Source organism: Rana temporaria, chromosome 1, assembly GCF_905171775.1.
Source record: "Rana temporaria chromosome 1, aRanTem1.1, whole genome shotgun sequence".
In the NCBI taxonomy this organism is placed as follows: domain Eukaryota; kingdom Metazoa; phylum Chordata; class Amphibia; order Anura; family Ranidae; genus Rana; species Rana temporaria.
In genome coordinates, this window is record NC_053489.1 from 232,330,520 (window position 1) to 232,347,134 (window position 16,615).

The following is a 16,615-nucleotide window of genomic DNA, read 5'->3' on the forward strand; positions in this document are numbered from 1 at the left end:
CGTCAGTCCTACAGCCACACCCCCCTACAGTTGTAAACACACAATAGGTGAACACTAAATCCTACAGCGCCCCCTGTGTTTAACTCCCAAACTGCAACTGTCATTTTCACAATAAACAATGCAATTTAAATGCATTTTTTGCTGTGAAAATGACAATGGTCCCAAAAATGTGTCAAAATTGTCCGAAGTGTCCGCCATAATGTCGCAGTCACGAAAAAAATCGCTGATCGCCGCTATTAGTAGTAAAAAATGTCTTTTTATAAAAATGCAATAAAACTATCCCCTATTTTGTAAACGCTATACATTTTGCGCAAACCAATCGATAAACGCTTATTGCGATTTTTTTTACCAGAAATAGGTAGAAGAATACGTATCGGCCTAAACTGAGGAAAATTTTTTTTTTTATATATGTTTTTGGGGGATATTTATTATAGCAAAAAGTAAAAATATTGCATTTTTTTCAAAATTGTCGCTCTATTTTTGTTTATAGCGCAAAAAATAAAAACCGCAGAGGTGATCAAATACCACCAAAAGAAAGCTCTATTTGTGGGGAAAAAAGGACGCCAATTTTGTTTGGGAGCCACGTCGCACGACCGCGCAATTGTCTGTTAAAGCGACGCAGTGCCGAATTGTAAAAACCCCTTGGGTCATTTAGCAGCATATTGGTCCGGTCCTTAAGTGGTTAAAGATTAGGCTAACAGGGCTTGTATTTCCTTTTAATTATGGCAAGCCACTAAAACTGCAGCAAGCCTCCACAGTCTTCTTCCTTCATATCTCCAAAAAGACCCCACACGGATTGATGGATTGGATCGTAGAAAGAGCCTCACTTTGTGTAATACACACTCTTTATTAACTACTTCAATCCCGGACACTTTTAGGCCCCTTTCACTGGGGCGTTTTTCGAGCGTTATTCGAGCGAAGCCTCATCTGCAATCCCAATGTGAAAGCCCAAGTGCTTTCAGAGCCCTTTCACACTGCCAGCGCCCGAAAAATGCTGGTAAAGCACCACTAAGACCCTAACGTTTTAGGGAGTTTTTGCAGTGCCTCAGTGTGAAAGGGCAAGATGTTTTTACAGCGCTTTCAATTGATTTCAATGGAGAGGGGCGTTTTTTTCAGCACCCAAAAGCTGCTCCAAAGATGCTGCTTGCAGGACTCAGGCTGCATTCACACCTAGGCGTTTTTACGCCTGTAGCGCTACGCCGCTGCCGCCAGAGGGCTGAAAACAGATGTCCCTCTATGGAGATGGTTCACATCTCCACGCCGAACGCCGGACGCCTGTCGCGTGAAAAAAGGTCCCGGACCTTTTTTTCAGGCGTCTTCGAGCGTTCGGCTAGGAGATGGGAATCATCTCCATAGAGGGGGTCATCTTGGGGCACATCTAGGCGGACAATACCGGCGTTTTGTAGCCGCAAATCGCGGTACAAAACGCCGCTATTTTTACCGCGATTTGCGGCGACAAAAAGCCGCGATTTCGTCCGCCTAGATGTGAATGCAGCCTTAGTGTAAAAGGGTCCATTGAGATGCATGGAGAGCGTTTAATAGCGATATTTTTAACGCAAAAACGTTTTAGTTTGAAAGGGGTCTTACTTCTTGAGCAGGGTAATTTTTAGCTTTCAGAGCTGTCACGTTTTTAATGACAATTGCGACACTGTACTTATAGCAGTGGTTCTAAACCTGGGGGTCGGGACCCCCTCGGGGGTCAAATGACGATTTGCCAGGGGTCCCCGGATCCTGGGCTGTTCCTGAAGCCTGCACCGCTCTACCAGCCTTTTCGCAGCTGCCCCTGGAGTCTGTGGCGGTCCAGCTGGGCTGTTCCTGGAGCATGCGGCCGCCCACTCAGCTTAATTGCAGCCGCCCATTCAGTTCACAGCATGGCTGGGGGGTAGAGAATAGAGGTCAGCTGACTGGTGAGAAATGTGAAGTCGGAGGGACTGGAGGAGACCCTATCTCCTCATTTCGGCATAGGTGTCACTGCTACGAGACACCACAAAGTCAGAGACACAGTGAGTAACACTACCTGTGATTATAGTTGCCATTAAAAGCCACCACTACAGTTCTCAGATCAAGACCCCCAAAGTTGGCTGATGAGAACCCCTTCCGCTGCACTGCCACTCATCCCACCCCCCACCAAAGTGTAAGACATAGAATAACAAATACATGAAAAGAAGCGGAGGAACAAAGAAAAGGGAGAGAAAGAATAAGAGAAAGAACTAGAAAGATGGCTAGAGAGCGAGGTATGTGGGGGCTGGGGGGCTGGAAAAACAACAAGAAATTAGGATAGAGAGAGATAAAAGGGAAAAAAAAAGAGAACAAAAGAGAAAGAGTGGTACATACTAAAATGTACCATAAGGGGTTTTAATACTGTACGAGTGGAAGGGACTCAGGGAGAAAAAAAATGTCCATGGGTTAGGGGCGCAAATTACTTGTCTTGCCTTGGGTGCCGACAACCTCCTCTACAAAAATAATTTTACTGTTAGGGGTCCCCACAACTTGGGAAATTTTATCAAGGGGTCATGGCACTAGAAGGTTGAGAACCACTGACTTATAGGAACATTTTATAATTATTTTCATGTAAAATAAGCTTTCTTTCGGTATTCAACCACTTCAGCCCCGGAAGGACTTACCCCCTTAATGACCAGGCCATTTTTTGCGACAAGGCACGACGACGCTTTAACTGACAATTGCCCTGTCGTGTACCCAAACGGTTTTTATTTTTTGCGCTATAAACAAAAATAGAGCGACAATTTTGAAAAAAATGCAATATTTTTTACTTTTTGCTATAATAAATATCCCCCAAAAATATATATAAAAAACTTTTTTTTTCCTCAGTTTAGGCCGATACGTATTCTTCTACATATTTTTGGTAAAAAAAAAATCGCAATAAGCGTTTATCGGTTGGTTTGCGCAAAATTTATAGCGTTTACAAGATAGGGGATAGTTTTATTGCATTTTTATAATTTTTTTTTTTTTACTACTAATGGCGGCGATCAGCGATTTTTTTCGTGACTGCGACATTATGGCGGACACTTCGGACAATTTTGACACATTTTTGGGACCATTGTCATTTTCACAGCAAAAAAATGCATTTAAATTGCATTGTTTATTGTGAAAATGACAGTTGCAGTTTGGAAGTTAACCACAGGGGGAGCTGAAGGAGTTTTGTTTCACTTAGTGTGTGTTTACAACTGTAGGGGGGTGTGGCTGTAGGTCTGACGTCATCGATCGAGTCTCCCTATAAAAGGGATCACACGATCGATGCAGCCGCCACAGTGAAGCACGGGGAAGCCGTGTTTACACACGGCTCTCCCCGTTCTTCAGCTCCGGAGACCGATCGCCGCACTCCAGCGGCGATCGGGTCCGCGGGACCCGCAGTCCCGTTCACAGAGCTTCGGACCGGGTCGCGGACGTACCTGTACGTGCATGTGCCCAGCCGTGCCATTCTGCCGACGTATATGTGCAGGAGGCGGTCCGGAAGTGGTTAAAGGGTCACTAAAGGAAAAAAAAATGTTGCCTAAAATGAATGTCTAGTGATCCACCGCTAAGAGTCTAAAATGAATGTCTGCAAGGTAGACAGACAGAATAGTGTAATGATTCTGTTAAAAAAACAAGTAAATACCTATTAAATTCCTTCATCTATATCACCTCCGGCATTCTAGTTTCTGTTCTCTCATTCACTTCCTGGTTTGCTGCGCTCGTTCATGTAAGAACTACATTTCCCAGTATGAATTGCGGCACGCCCAGAAATTCACACCTCCTTGAAGTCTCTAACACGTAGAGAGCAACCTGCCGCACTGTAGTTCCCAGAAGGGGGTGAGTACGTTACTGACCACCGCAGTAAAGCCTCCCATCACGGTGGTCAGTAAAATCAGACAAGCAGGAAGTGAACAGAACAGAGAAGAAATAGAGCAACTTCTGAGCAAAAACAAACAATGGGGAAGTGATAGGAGGAATGTCTGCAGGTAAAGGATGCTTATTATGAAAAAAATTTTTTTCCTTTACAACCCCTTTACCACATGCCAACCTTATAACTCACATATACGGCAGCAAAGTGGCAGGTAGAGCTGATCGTCAGGTAACGCAGACTCGATCTCCACCGGCAATCCCTGATCATTCGGTACAGAGGCAGTTTGACAGTTTAAGGACATAAGCAAATGTGACAGGATTTCTGGCATGTCGGAATGGAACTTTTTTTAAACCGTTCCACCGAAGGGTTTAGTTCCACGTTAAAAAATAAACACTGTTTCCCACTGTACAGGCCACAGGGGTCCTGTGAGTCTTTGGCTCTGTTTCAGGTGTAAATTCAGGCCCAATTTGTCCCTGAAACGGAAAACAGGGATGCACCCCTGCTGTCAGCCAATGTGCGTGGACGGGGGAGGCATTGACTGCCGGCAATGCACGAGACCCAGAACACACAAATCTCTCTTCTGTGAGGAGACAGATCGTGTGTTCCTACTAGCTAGGAACAGCGATATGTCTACTCCTCTAGACAGTCCCATCCCCCCTACAGTTAGAAACACAAATGAGGGAACAAAGTTAAGCCCTTGATCGCCCCCCCCTAGTGTTAACCCCTTCCCTGCCAGTGACATTTATACAGTAATCAGTGCATTTTTATAGCACTGATCGCTGTGTGAATGTCACTGGTCCCAAAAATGTGTCAAGTGTCTGATCTGTCCGCCGCAATATCGCAGTACTGCTAAAAATCGCTGATCACCACCATTACTAGTAAAAAAAAAATGTTTTAAATCCCATAAATATATCCCATGGTTTGTAGACGCTATAACTTTTGCGCAAACCAATCAATATACGCTTATTGCAATTTTTTTTTTTACCAAACATATGTAAAAGAATATATATTGGCCAAAACTGATAAAGAAATTAGATTTTTAAAAACATTTTGGGGATGTTTATTATAGAAAAAAAGTAAAAAAACATTGCTTTTTTTTCAAAATCGTCGCTATTTTTTTGTTTATATCCCAAAAAATAAAATCTGCAGAGATCATCAAATACCACCAAAGGAAAGCTCTATTTGTGGGGAAAAGGGATGTCAATTTTGTTTGAGTGCAGCATTGCATGACCACGCAATTGTTAAAGTAACGCAGTGCCCTACTGCAAAAAATGGCCTGGTCAGGAAATGGGGGGGTTGCAAAACGCCCTGTTTAGGGGGGGGTAAATCTTCCAGAGGCCAAATGGTAATGACCTGACAGGGTCTCTTTTATCACCCTATACAGACTGAAGGTTTTCCTTAGCTTCCAGCTTTGCACACATACAAGTGAAAGTAACATTCTCCCTGAGACACAGAACCAAGTTGTCAATGTAAAAATAAAATGCAGAGTTGTTGCATGAAGGAAAGCAGCCATTGCAGAGAGGTCTCCCCTCCACACACACACAGCATGCACCCCCCTTCCCCCGTCATCACACAGACAGGACGACCCGCTCCTCAGGAGGGGGCGGCGTGCTCGTGCCAGACGAGTGTCCGCGGGCACGTGCGCTGGGTGGAAAGGGGGCGTGTCGTTCAGTCGGGGGGAGGAGGAGTCGTGTGTGTGTGTGTAGCCTGTCCGGGGCTGTGTGTAGCGCCGCTTAGCGTCTTTCCAGCCCTGGCCTGCTTTGTGTGTCCCGGGACCTGAGGGAGGGCGAGAGCATCTCCTCCTTCCCCTGTGCGCCTCATTCCCGACTGCTCGGCCCCCCGCCATCATGTCCAAGCGGCTGAAGAGCCCGGAGGTGTGCGCCGACTGCAGCCAGCCGGGTAAGAGGGCGCCTGTCACCTGAGGGGGGGAGCAGACAGCACTGAGGAGGGAGGGCAGGCGGGCGGAGGACATATTGAGGAGGATATATTGGTGGCAGGAGGAGGCCGGGGATGGTGGAGTAGAGGCTTGTTCTTCCTGTGTACCGGGGAGGAGGGGATTATGGGACTTCTCTAATCTACACATCATCCTAATACTATTTCTACCTCTCACCCTACAAAGCTGGGGCAGCAGGCTGAGATTCCCCCCAGAAGACAGTATTGGGGGGGATTCCTTTCACTCATACACTCTAATCATTTCCCTTCCTGTACAGACCGGTCACTTCTGTTCTCTCTCCTTGTGCATGGTGACTGGTCTTGTCTCCGCCCCCTCCTGTAGATTTCTGCAGGCAGCCTATGGTGGGTGGAGCCAGCTAGGCCCCTCCTACACCTCTGCTCAGGCTGTGTATAGCACTGTGATGATGTCACTGATACTCTAAAGCAGTGATGGCACCCCAGATGTTTTGGAACTACATTTTCCTTGATGCTCCACTACACTACAGAGTGCATGAGCATCATGGGAAATGTAGTTCCAAAACATCTGGGGTGCCAAGGTTCGCCATCACTGCTCTAAAGCCTTGTACACACGATCAGATTTTCAGATGACCGTTTGGCCTTTTTTTTTTTGCATGCTAGTCTCATGTCGAAAGTGACGAGGTCACTCACCATATGAAAATTCTTATACAACTTCAGAAGTGACGTCATGCGTTGAATAGTTTTGTACGTATTATTTAGTTTCTGAGCATGTATGGTCTTGTTCTTATGATTTTCAGACCAAAACCGTACTAATGAAACCAAAATCTGACGTTGAGTTCACATCTGGCAAGAATTTTATGGTCTGCACATCCAGATTTTGTCGTATACAAAATTGCAAACGGCTGTCCAAAGCACTGTACTAACGACCCGCAAATCAGCAGATCGTTCGTTACTTCCGAATTTCGTATTGTGTGTGTACGTACGGGCCTTTAGGCTGCTTTCACACCGCGACGCTTAAGCAGTGCTTTTCGGCTGCTAGCGGGGCGCTTTTAACCCCCAAAAAGGTGTTATAAACTCCCATGTTGCAGCATTTCTGAAGCGCTTTTTAGGCGCTTCAGAAGCGCTTCCCATTCATTGCAATGGGCAGGGGCGTTTTGGGAGCGCGGTATCTCCCAAACCGCATCAAAGATGCTGCATGCAGGACTTTTCCGAACATCCCGCAAGCCTCACCACCCGAGTATAAAAGCACCCATTTTAATGAATGGGAGGCAGTTTTCAGGTGCTTTAGACCCCTTTCACGCTGAGGAGTTTTTCAGGCGGTACAGCGCTAAAAATAGCGCTGCTATACCGCCTGAAAAACTCCTGCCCAGCAACCTCAATGTGAAAGCCCGAGGGCTTTCACACTGAGGCGATGCGCTGGTAGGAGAGAAAAAAAATATCCTGTCAGCAGCATCTTTGGAGTGGTATGTATACCGCTCCTTCACCACTCCTTCCCATTTAAAACAATGGGAAACCGCGGCAATACCGCCCGCAATGCGCCTCTGCACCGGGTTAATACTGCACCGCTAGCGGCCGAATCCCACGGCAAATCCGACGGTATTTTTAGCGGCGCTATACCACCACCGCGGCTCCTGCCCCAGTGTGAAAGGGGCCTTACTGGCAGCGACATCATCTTTACCCGACCAATGAAAGTGACCAACAATTGAGACCCGGAAGCTGACCGCCTGAAGATGTCAGCGGCCGGACAGGGAGCTCCAGGACGCTGCATCGCTGAAACCGCCTGAAAACTGCCTCAGTGTGAAAAGGGTCTTAGAATTAATTCAACACCCCGTGTTGTAGCACACTTATGCAGATCAACGCATACACACTAGAGGTGCACCAAAATTTCGGCGGCAGGAAATTGTGTTTTTGACATTTTGCTGATGGAGAAAAAGGTGGCGATAATGGCGCCAAAAACTGCACGTGATTTTGCTGCGACTTTAACACAAATTTACTGTGCTTATGGTGTATTTTTCATTGGTCATGTGACTCAAAAATGCATCAAAACCGTAACACGGTACGTTATTGATGCATTCTTACTGTGTTTTCAATGCATTTCAACAGGGAGTTGCATTTTTTTTAAACCACTTCAGTCCCGGAAGGATTTACTCACTTCCTGACCAGGCCATTTTTGGCGATATGGCACTGCGTCGCTTTTAATTCCATGGTCGTTCAACGTTTTTACCCAAACAAAATTAGCCGATGGACTTGTGTACACATGATCGGATTATCCTCTATCGACATTTGTTGCCGAAAAGTTTGAGAGCATTCACATCGAACGTTTGTCCGATGGAGCATACACATGGTCGGATTGTCCGATAAAATGCGTCCGTCGGACAATTGTTATCAAAAAGTCCAATTGTGTGTATGGGTCTTAAGTGGTATTTGATTACCTCTGCATTTGTTGGTCTTTTTTTTTTTTTTTGTTTTGTTTATAGGGCAAAAAAATTATTAAAATTTATAATTTTTTCTGCTATAAAACATTTCCAATTAAAAAAAATCATATTTCTTCATCAATTTATGTATTCTGCTACTTGTTTTTGGTAATAAAAAAAATCCAAAGAAGCGTATATCGATTGGTTTACGCAAAAGTTATCGCATCTACAAATATGAGATATTTTTATTGCTTTTTATTTTTTTTTCCACTAGTAATAGTGATTGCGGGATTGCGGCGGACAAATCGGACACTAAGTGACACTTTTTGGGGACCAGTGACACCAATACAGTGATCAGTACTAAAAAAAATGCGCCGTCTTTGTACAGCCCACTAGCCAGAGAAAAAAAAGAAAAAGATCCATCTTTGGCCGCACTTAGGCTAAGTTCATGACAGCTTTAAACGCAGACATTCCATAGGCGTCTTTTAAGCCATGATTGCCTGTCAAAATGTTCACATGGTCATGTTGGAGTCGCATCAAAATTGACCCAACGTGTTGTTTGGCTGGCTTTACTGCTCCCCAAATGCTTCCATTGATGTCAATGATAACATGCTACAAATGTGCCACAGACACCCCTATGACAGTTGCGGTGCATTTAGTAAACATTACTAGCTGAGATAATACAACAATCTATATAAGCATTTTTCAGTCACCTCAACTTCAGCGATGCAGCGTCCCGAAGCTCCCTGTCCAGCCGCTGACATCTTCAGGTGGCCAGCTTCCGGGTCTCAATTGTTGGCCGCTTTCATTGGTCAGGTAGGGATGACATCACTCCTGGGAAAGCACAGGAGTTCAGTCAGAATAGACATTGCTGAATTTGTACAGTGAGCTGCTCATACAAGGATGGACAGGCGGGTAGGTAACATAGCATATCTCTTCTGCATTAAAATTCATGTCGGGTTGCCCATTTTTATTTTAGCCCTAAAGTTCCACTTTAAAGGAGAAGTATAGGATAGCTCCAATTAGTTTTGCACCCTGTGACCCGTTTTCAGCAGAGAGCGGACATCAGCCATGTCACAGAAGTCGGTCCAGTGTACATGTCATCACGACAATGGAGGTCGGGATCCGCCAGGTTCCTTGAATGACACCTGGCTCAGGCTCTCAGCATGCCGCTGAGAGCCTGAGGCGGCCACTCAGTCCCCTCCACAGCCCAGCGCTCCAGTGAGCGAGGAGGAGGCAGAGCAGAGAGCTGTGACTGACAGTCTGCAGCTCTCCTTTACGGTGCTGTCAGAAGCGAGCGATCAGCGGTTTTAGATCTCTCAGTTCTCAGTGTAGAGGTGCTGGGCGACTGATGCTGCATCCACCTAGGCAAGTAGGATACTGGAAAAAATCCCACCCCATACTTCTCATTTGACTGACACTGCTATATTTTGCTTGGGTTATTGTAGCTTTTAAAAACCTCTGGTCGCAAAAGGGTTAAAGTGTGGGCGCTATGGAGTAAAGTAGACGTATCAGTCATTTTTTGCTTTATTTCCTGCTTTGTAGAGGACCATTCTGTTTCCCATAACTGTATATGTGTGTTTTGGCTTGTCTACTGGGAAGTTATAAATTTACTTGTTACCCCACCGATTAGAAACATGATGTTGGATTTTATTCATTGCTATATATCATTCCTACGTAGTATTCTGCAGAATGTTACTCAACTTGCTTAACATTATTCTCGGGGTCAAATGCCCCACAGGCTTGACTAAAAATACATTTGTAGATGCTGAGTGATGGTGCTATTTTTGTGATTGAATTGTTACCCATATGATTTGATTAAAATTATAGGGCCTGATATTGGTGGGTGCGTCAGGACTTCTTGAGGTTTGATCTTTGAAACAGTTGCACGAGACACAGTTGTCATTATTGTGGGCAGTTGCTGAGAAATAAGCGTATAAGATTAATCCTCCCTTGGTATTTGGTTTATAGGTTAAGTATTATCCGTCTTGTTTACAAATAAGTCAGTTTTTGGTGCATTTATTTAAAGTGCGACTTCTGCCATGTATTTTTCCATCTTGCCTATGTTGCTGGCTTATCTTCAAAACACATACTCAATGCTCAGCGAATCCAGACTTGTCGCACAGTGGTCCTATGCCACCACCTTGGCCCTTTTCAGCTGGCTGCTACTCCAGGGTTCAGACAGCCAGGTGCCAATGATGCACCCGACCCGCCCTCCAGCTGCGTACTGTGCCTGGCCCTGCAGCATCCTGGGATATGTTACACGAATATCCCAGGAGGCTGCCGAACCAGGGATGTGTCACTCTGCCCTAGGCCAGACTGGAGGTGGGGGGGTGGAGACAGAGGGGAAAAAATAATAATAACAATAAAATGCAGAAAAAGGCTTTTCTGACTTGCGGAGGGCAGCGGATTTAAACTGAACAAACTCCTTTTGGTAGGTAATAGTCTTTTTAAATAATGTATCTGTGTTTGTAGTAAGATTACCCCACCAAGACCCCAAATCTTTTGTTATCATATGGGATTAATTAAAGGTTTAATGTTGCAGATGATGGTAATTAGCAGGGAGACTTGTACTGTGTAGTAGGGAAACCGGCTTTACTTTGTAGCGAATTGTATCTGTGCATGTTACATAAACTCCCTGCTGACAAAGGATACATGTAAATGTCTGCTTAGCATGCACCAGAAATCGTAGTGAGATAGCTGCATCCTGTCTTCCTGTTTTAACACAACTTCTTTTTTTTTTTTTCTCGTGCTTTGAAAGCAGTTGACTAAAAATTGCCAAAGTCTCGATTGCTTTGTACACTAAACGGAATAAGAGCAGTATGTAAAATACATCATGCAGGATGTTGAGTAGTAATATTATTATGGTTTCAAGTAAAAAAAAAAAAAATTGGCATATGCAGTCTCTTGTTGGTCAAGACAGGAAGAGGATTGCAGAAGTGTTTTTTTTTTTTCTGTTTAATGGGTACATACAGTTAGCATTTATTTGAGATTTGAATATTGTTCCTCATTACTTTCTCTTGCAGTTGTTGTCTTTTCATTCTTTTCCCTGCTTTAATATCTGGCACCAGTTGGGCACTCTCAAGTGAACACATTCTACCATATCTAATTTAAGACTAGTCTACTGTTAAATGTTTCACTGGTCAGGCTTACCAGCTGTTCACACCTATAGGCTTCTTTATGGTGCAGATGGTGGTATTCAGTAATCCACAGCAATCAACTAGTATCTCTACTTTGTCTGCCGGACATGTAAGATTATTTCAGCCTGATCTGGACATCATTCTCATGTGTGGGTTCTCACTGATAATGGTGTGAAACATTAGTTTGGTTTTAGGGTCCTTTCACACGGGCTTGTCTGAAATACAGATTATGCTTGCTCAGCGGGGGGATCAATCCGCTGAGCAGGTGGATGACAGGTCTGTCTCCACTCACTGTGCTGAGATGAACCTGTCAGAGCCATGCTCTCCTCTATGGGAGATCGGGTGAAAATGGACCGCCTGTCTGTTTTTCATCCGATCCTCCAGACGGATGGAAAATAGGGTTTCCATCCATCTAGATATCATGGATAGGATTGGATATCGGTGGATATCACAGCTGACATCCGTCGCTCCACAGAAGTGAATGGAAAATCCAATCGGGTCCGCCTGAAAAACACAGGTGAACCTGATCGGAGCGCCCGTATAAAAGGGACCTTAATTACAGGGGTCCCCAGGTGGCTTATGCCATAATGTGTTAGGCCCCTTTCACACGGGCGCTTCTGATCGGACACTTCATTCACTTCTATGGAGCTGTGGATGTTGGCGGTGACATGTCCGCAGATATCTGATTCTGTCTGTGAATTCCAGATGGATCGCAACCCTTTTTTCCATCTGTCTGGAACATCGGAACGGATGAAAACGGGCAGGCGGATCCATTTTTGTCCGATCTCCCATAGAAGACAGCAGGGCTCTGATGGGTCCTGTCTCCTTATAGTGAGTGGAGATGGACCTGTCATCCGCTCGCTCAGTGGGGATCAGCGGAGTGATCAGCTGCTGGGCAAAATGGAGTCTGCTGGACAGAAAGCCTGTGTGAAAGGACCCTTAGAGTGCACCACATATTAGCACAGGGCTTGACAAATCCCAGATGCTAGGTCGCTGTGGCACCCTAGGCTTTTGTCAGAGACAGGTGCCTTATCTGCCATTACAGTGCTGGCTGCAGGGGTGGGTCTTTGTTGGGAAGGTGGAGGCGACCCAGGCCTCATAGGCTCTCCAGACACAACAGAGCACTGCTCGGCACCGCTATCCATTATGGGGAACATGACTAGCAGCAGCGGCGGTGATGAAGACGACATAGGGATGGAGCAGGGAGAGAGCAGTATGGCAGCCGCTGACACAATAGGAGGAGCGAGTGGCCTGCAGAGTGCAGTACAGCTGGGGATCCTAGATGGCTCATCATGTCTGCTGCTGCCGTCGCCCTCCCTGGAGGTATTGCTGGAGCAGGCCCAGCTCAGGGACGTGGGGGCTCCAGAGTCAGTGTTTCCCCAGCACCAGAGAATCCTGCTCTGTTGACTGGTTGAGGCGCTGAACTGGGAGCAGTTCATAGAGATGCTTGAGAGTCCGGCCAGGAGGAGTGCGAGGGGGTAATCCCCTGCCTGCCAACATGTCTGGCCTCGGGCACACTCTGCACACAGCTTGCCTGTTCACATGGCACTAACTTCACTCCCACTACAGGAAGTCTGCTGTATGGAAACATAGATCCCCAGGAGCCAGACATCCTTTACTGTGTGTGCTCAGGGCACAAGAAGCCTAGCAACTAGCATTTTCAAAAGGAACTCAGCAATCGCAGCCTCCATACGTGAAGGAGCATATACATGCTTTATGAATTATCCCCAGATTTCAGGTGATGATCTTGACATCATGGCACTAAGGTAGATGGTGCACAGCACGTGTGCAGCATTTGAATCCAAGAGCTTCAGAGAGAAAAAGGGCATCAGCAGCTGGACATTTTTTCCCCCCTAAATAGCTTCCTTTACCGTAGTGCAGTCCTTCTTCACTTACCTCATCCTTCCATTTTGGTTTTAAATGTCCTTATTTCTTCTGAGAAATCCTCACTTCCTGTTCTTCTGTCTGTAACTACACACAGTAATGCAAGGCTTTCTCCATGGTATGGAGAAAGCTTCTTGAGGGGGCGAGCAGGAGAGTCAGGACGCCCACTAACACACAGCTCCTTTCTCTATCTGCAAAGTAGAGAGTGTCCTGACACTCCTGCTCGCCCCCTCCCCTCTCAAGAGGCTTTCTCCACACCAGGGAGAAAGCCTTGCATTACTGTGTGGAGTTACAGACAGAAGAACAGGAAGTGACCATTTCTCAGAAGAAATAAGGACATTTAAAAGCAAAATGGAAGGATGAGGTAAGTGAAGGAGGACTGCACTAAGGTAAAGGAAGCTATTTAGGGGATTTTTTTTTTTACTTTTACAAAACCCTTTTAAGAGAAAGGGTTTTGTCTAACTTTTTTATCTGGCTCCTAGATTCAAAGCAAAATTGTCAAGCCCTGTATTATGGCAGACTTATCAAATGAAGCCCACCAGCGCTGCGTTGTCACTATTCCAGTTCTGTTTTCTTCAGCCGCTTGAATGGCAGGACCACAATGACATTATTTCCACACATGGGAGCCGCATCAGCACGTCACAGAATGGGTTGTCAGATGTTAATACTGAAATATTAAAGGAGTTGTAAAGGAAAACATTTTTTTGCCTAAAATTAATGTCTGCAAGGTAGACAGACAGAATAGTGTAATGATTCTGTTAAACAAGTAAATACCTATTAAATTCCTTCATCTATATCACCTCCGGCGTTCTAGTTTCTGTTCTCTCATTCACTTCCTGGTTTGCGGCGCTCGTTCATGTAAGAACTACATTTCCCAGTATGAATTGCGGCACACCCAATAATTCACACCTCCTTGAAGTCTCTAACACGTAGAGAGCGTCCTGCCGCCCAGATGTAGTTCCCAGGAGGGGACGAGCACGTCACTGACCACCGCAGTAAAGCCTCCCATCACGGTTGTGAGTAACAATCAGACAAGCAGGAAGTGAACAGAACAGAGAAGAAAGAGAGCATCGTCTGAGCAAATACGAACAATGAGGAAGTGAAAGGAGGAATGTCTGCAGGTAAAGGATGCTTATTATGAAAAAAATGTTTTTCCTTTACAACCCCTTTAAGCCAGTATTATATTTATGCAAACATCTGTGTTTAAGGAGATATAATTACCCCCCCCCACAAATCAACCAATTAATTCAAGTTCAGGTAGAGTAACTTCTGATCCTGAGATGAGGGCAGGCGGAGCTTGAAAGCAACTGGATTGATCTGAAAGAGAATTGGAAAGGGACCAATGAAGCGAGGGGCGAATTTCATCGAAGGCACCTGGAGTCGGATGTGCTTGGTAGAGAGCCAAACTATGTTGCCAGGTAGGAACTTAGGACCAGGGTGACTTCTTCAGGAGTCTCCTGAAGAAGTCACGTTCGTGACGAATACGCGTAAGAGCCCACTGAGGGGTACCGGAGGTGACGTTGGCGAACGATTGCCCCTCTTTTTTATATGCCTGATTTAATTGTAACCATGTGAGTACCCTCGTTTTATATTTTTATGCTGATTAAAAGTTTTAAAACAATATCACACTATTGGTGGTTTTATCCCTCTGGGCGCGAGACATTGGCCATCCTGGGACGCAACTTCCAAGGAGGACCCAGTTTCCCTGGACCAGAGCCCTTTTGGATAACCATATGTGGTTGGAGTCATATGCTGTTACCTTACAGCAGTAAGGTAAGGGGACACCCTCAGTCACCTTAAAAGGATCACTGGATATCCACCTTTTCTTCACATTATTTATTTGGACCCACACCAGCACTTCCCAATTTTGGACTTTCAATTATTATTTAGATCTCTGGTGTTATTGTTAAAGTTTTGCCTTATCGATCTTTATCACAAGTTTACTGCTTTATGGACTTTTTTTTCACTAGCTCATCACTGAGCCCATCATAGTTATTTGGGGGGTTGTGTTACACAGATTGTATATCTTTATTTGCACTTCTCATCACCTTATTGATTGTGTATCCCATTTTACTAAGAAGAACGTATGAAGTTATGTTATTTGCACCTTTGCTTAGAATGGTTATAATTTTGTCAGCCCGCTCACTGATCGGCTCTTTTTAAAGCCATTTTTGTTTGTACTGTCACAGTCAGACCACCCTTCACCTCCTTTCCACCTTTCCATCCTCCACATATAGCGCAGCACTACCTTCCCCATTATTATGGGTAAGGGATGCAATAGGAGCCACCAAAGTGGAATAGCTACAAATGAATTGGTGGTAATAATTGGTGAAGCCCAAAAAACATTGGGTGGCTTTAAGACCAGAGGGTTGAGGCCACTCAGAGATTGGCTGGATCCATGAGGTCACCCTGATGTGTGATTATGTAGCCCAGGAATGGAACTTGGATTTGCTCAAATAGGCACTTCTCCAACCTCGCATAGAGACAATTGTCGCTGCAGCACAGCTTTTACATGGTGACGATAGGTGTGCAATTCTGGGGAGAAAATAAGAATATCCTCCAGATATACAATAACACAGACATACAAAATTATGAAAGGACAGAACGGGTGGGACTTTAAATTAAGCATGTAGTTAATAAATAAGTCAAAGTTTATTATATGACAGTATATTGCAAGGAAAGATTGTTGGAGCATGTTAGTGATAATAATGGTTAGTATCCCAATACAATACATTCATATTAAACCTTAATGATGCAGAACAGTAGAAGGAATAGTGGGTAGGTAACTTGCCACCCTCTCTGTAAGGCATCAGATATCAATAAGCGTAGTTGGGTACAATTGCATATTAAATGAGATCTTAAACCATATGATGAAGATAAACAGATAGCCATATAATACTGATACACGTGATGAAAAGTAGAAACACGGCAGGAGGAAAGCTCAACGCATTTCGTGAATTAATTCACTCTTCGGGAGCAGGCACGTGAAGTAAATCTGTAATGATATAAGTAACTTGCTATAAGGTCTGGCAGTTGTCCTAAGCAATTCGGTATGTACTGGGGAACCCCCACTAGCTCAATACTTACAAGAACAACTGTGTATTTAAGATGGGACGCTATGGCCTTGGGACCCTGAAGGTCATCTTTTCCAGGAGCTGTGGGAGTGTGAATCGCATAGCGGTCCAGTGTAGGGCTGTGTCCAGGATATGGCATCCATGAAAAGGGGATTCCAATAGAACCCGTGAAAGTTGACGAAGCCGATGTTGAGGGGCTTCTGTAAGCAAATATATTAATATGTGTATTAATACATGTTTAATCCTGCATATGTAAGTGAGGCAGGGCACGTGCAGAAAGATGTAACAATAAGCCAGTGAAACCAAACAAAGAAAAGCAGAAGTAGAACATACAATGAGAGCTAGAAG

The 16,615-nt window shown here is 45.0% G+C and overlaps 1 protein-coding gene across 9 annotated transcripts in view; it reads left to right on the plus strand.

Moving 5' to 3' along the window:
- Nucleotides 1-5,504: 5,504 nt before the first annotated feature.
- The window catches only part of GIT2 (GIT ArfGAP 2), a 115,458-nt gene continuing 104,347 nt past the window's right edge, over nt 5,505-16,615 (plus strand). For 7 of the 9 annotated variants that reach the window (XM_040351527.1, XM_040351576.1, XM_040351593.1 and 4 more), the window contains exon 1: nt 5,507-5,743. In XM_040351527.1, the coding sequence (XP_040207461.1) occupies nt 5,692-5,743 (52 nt within the window). In that variant the 5' untranslated portion in view covers nt 5,507-5,691. Of the gene's footprint in view, nt 5,744-16,615 lie in introns of all 9 variants that reach the window. The other 2 variants (XM_040351559.1, XM_040351567.1) reach the window with 1 other exon arrangement.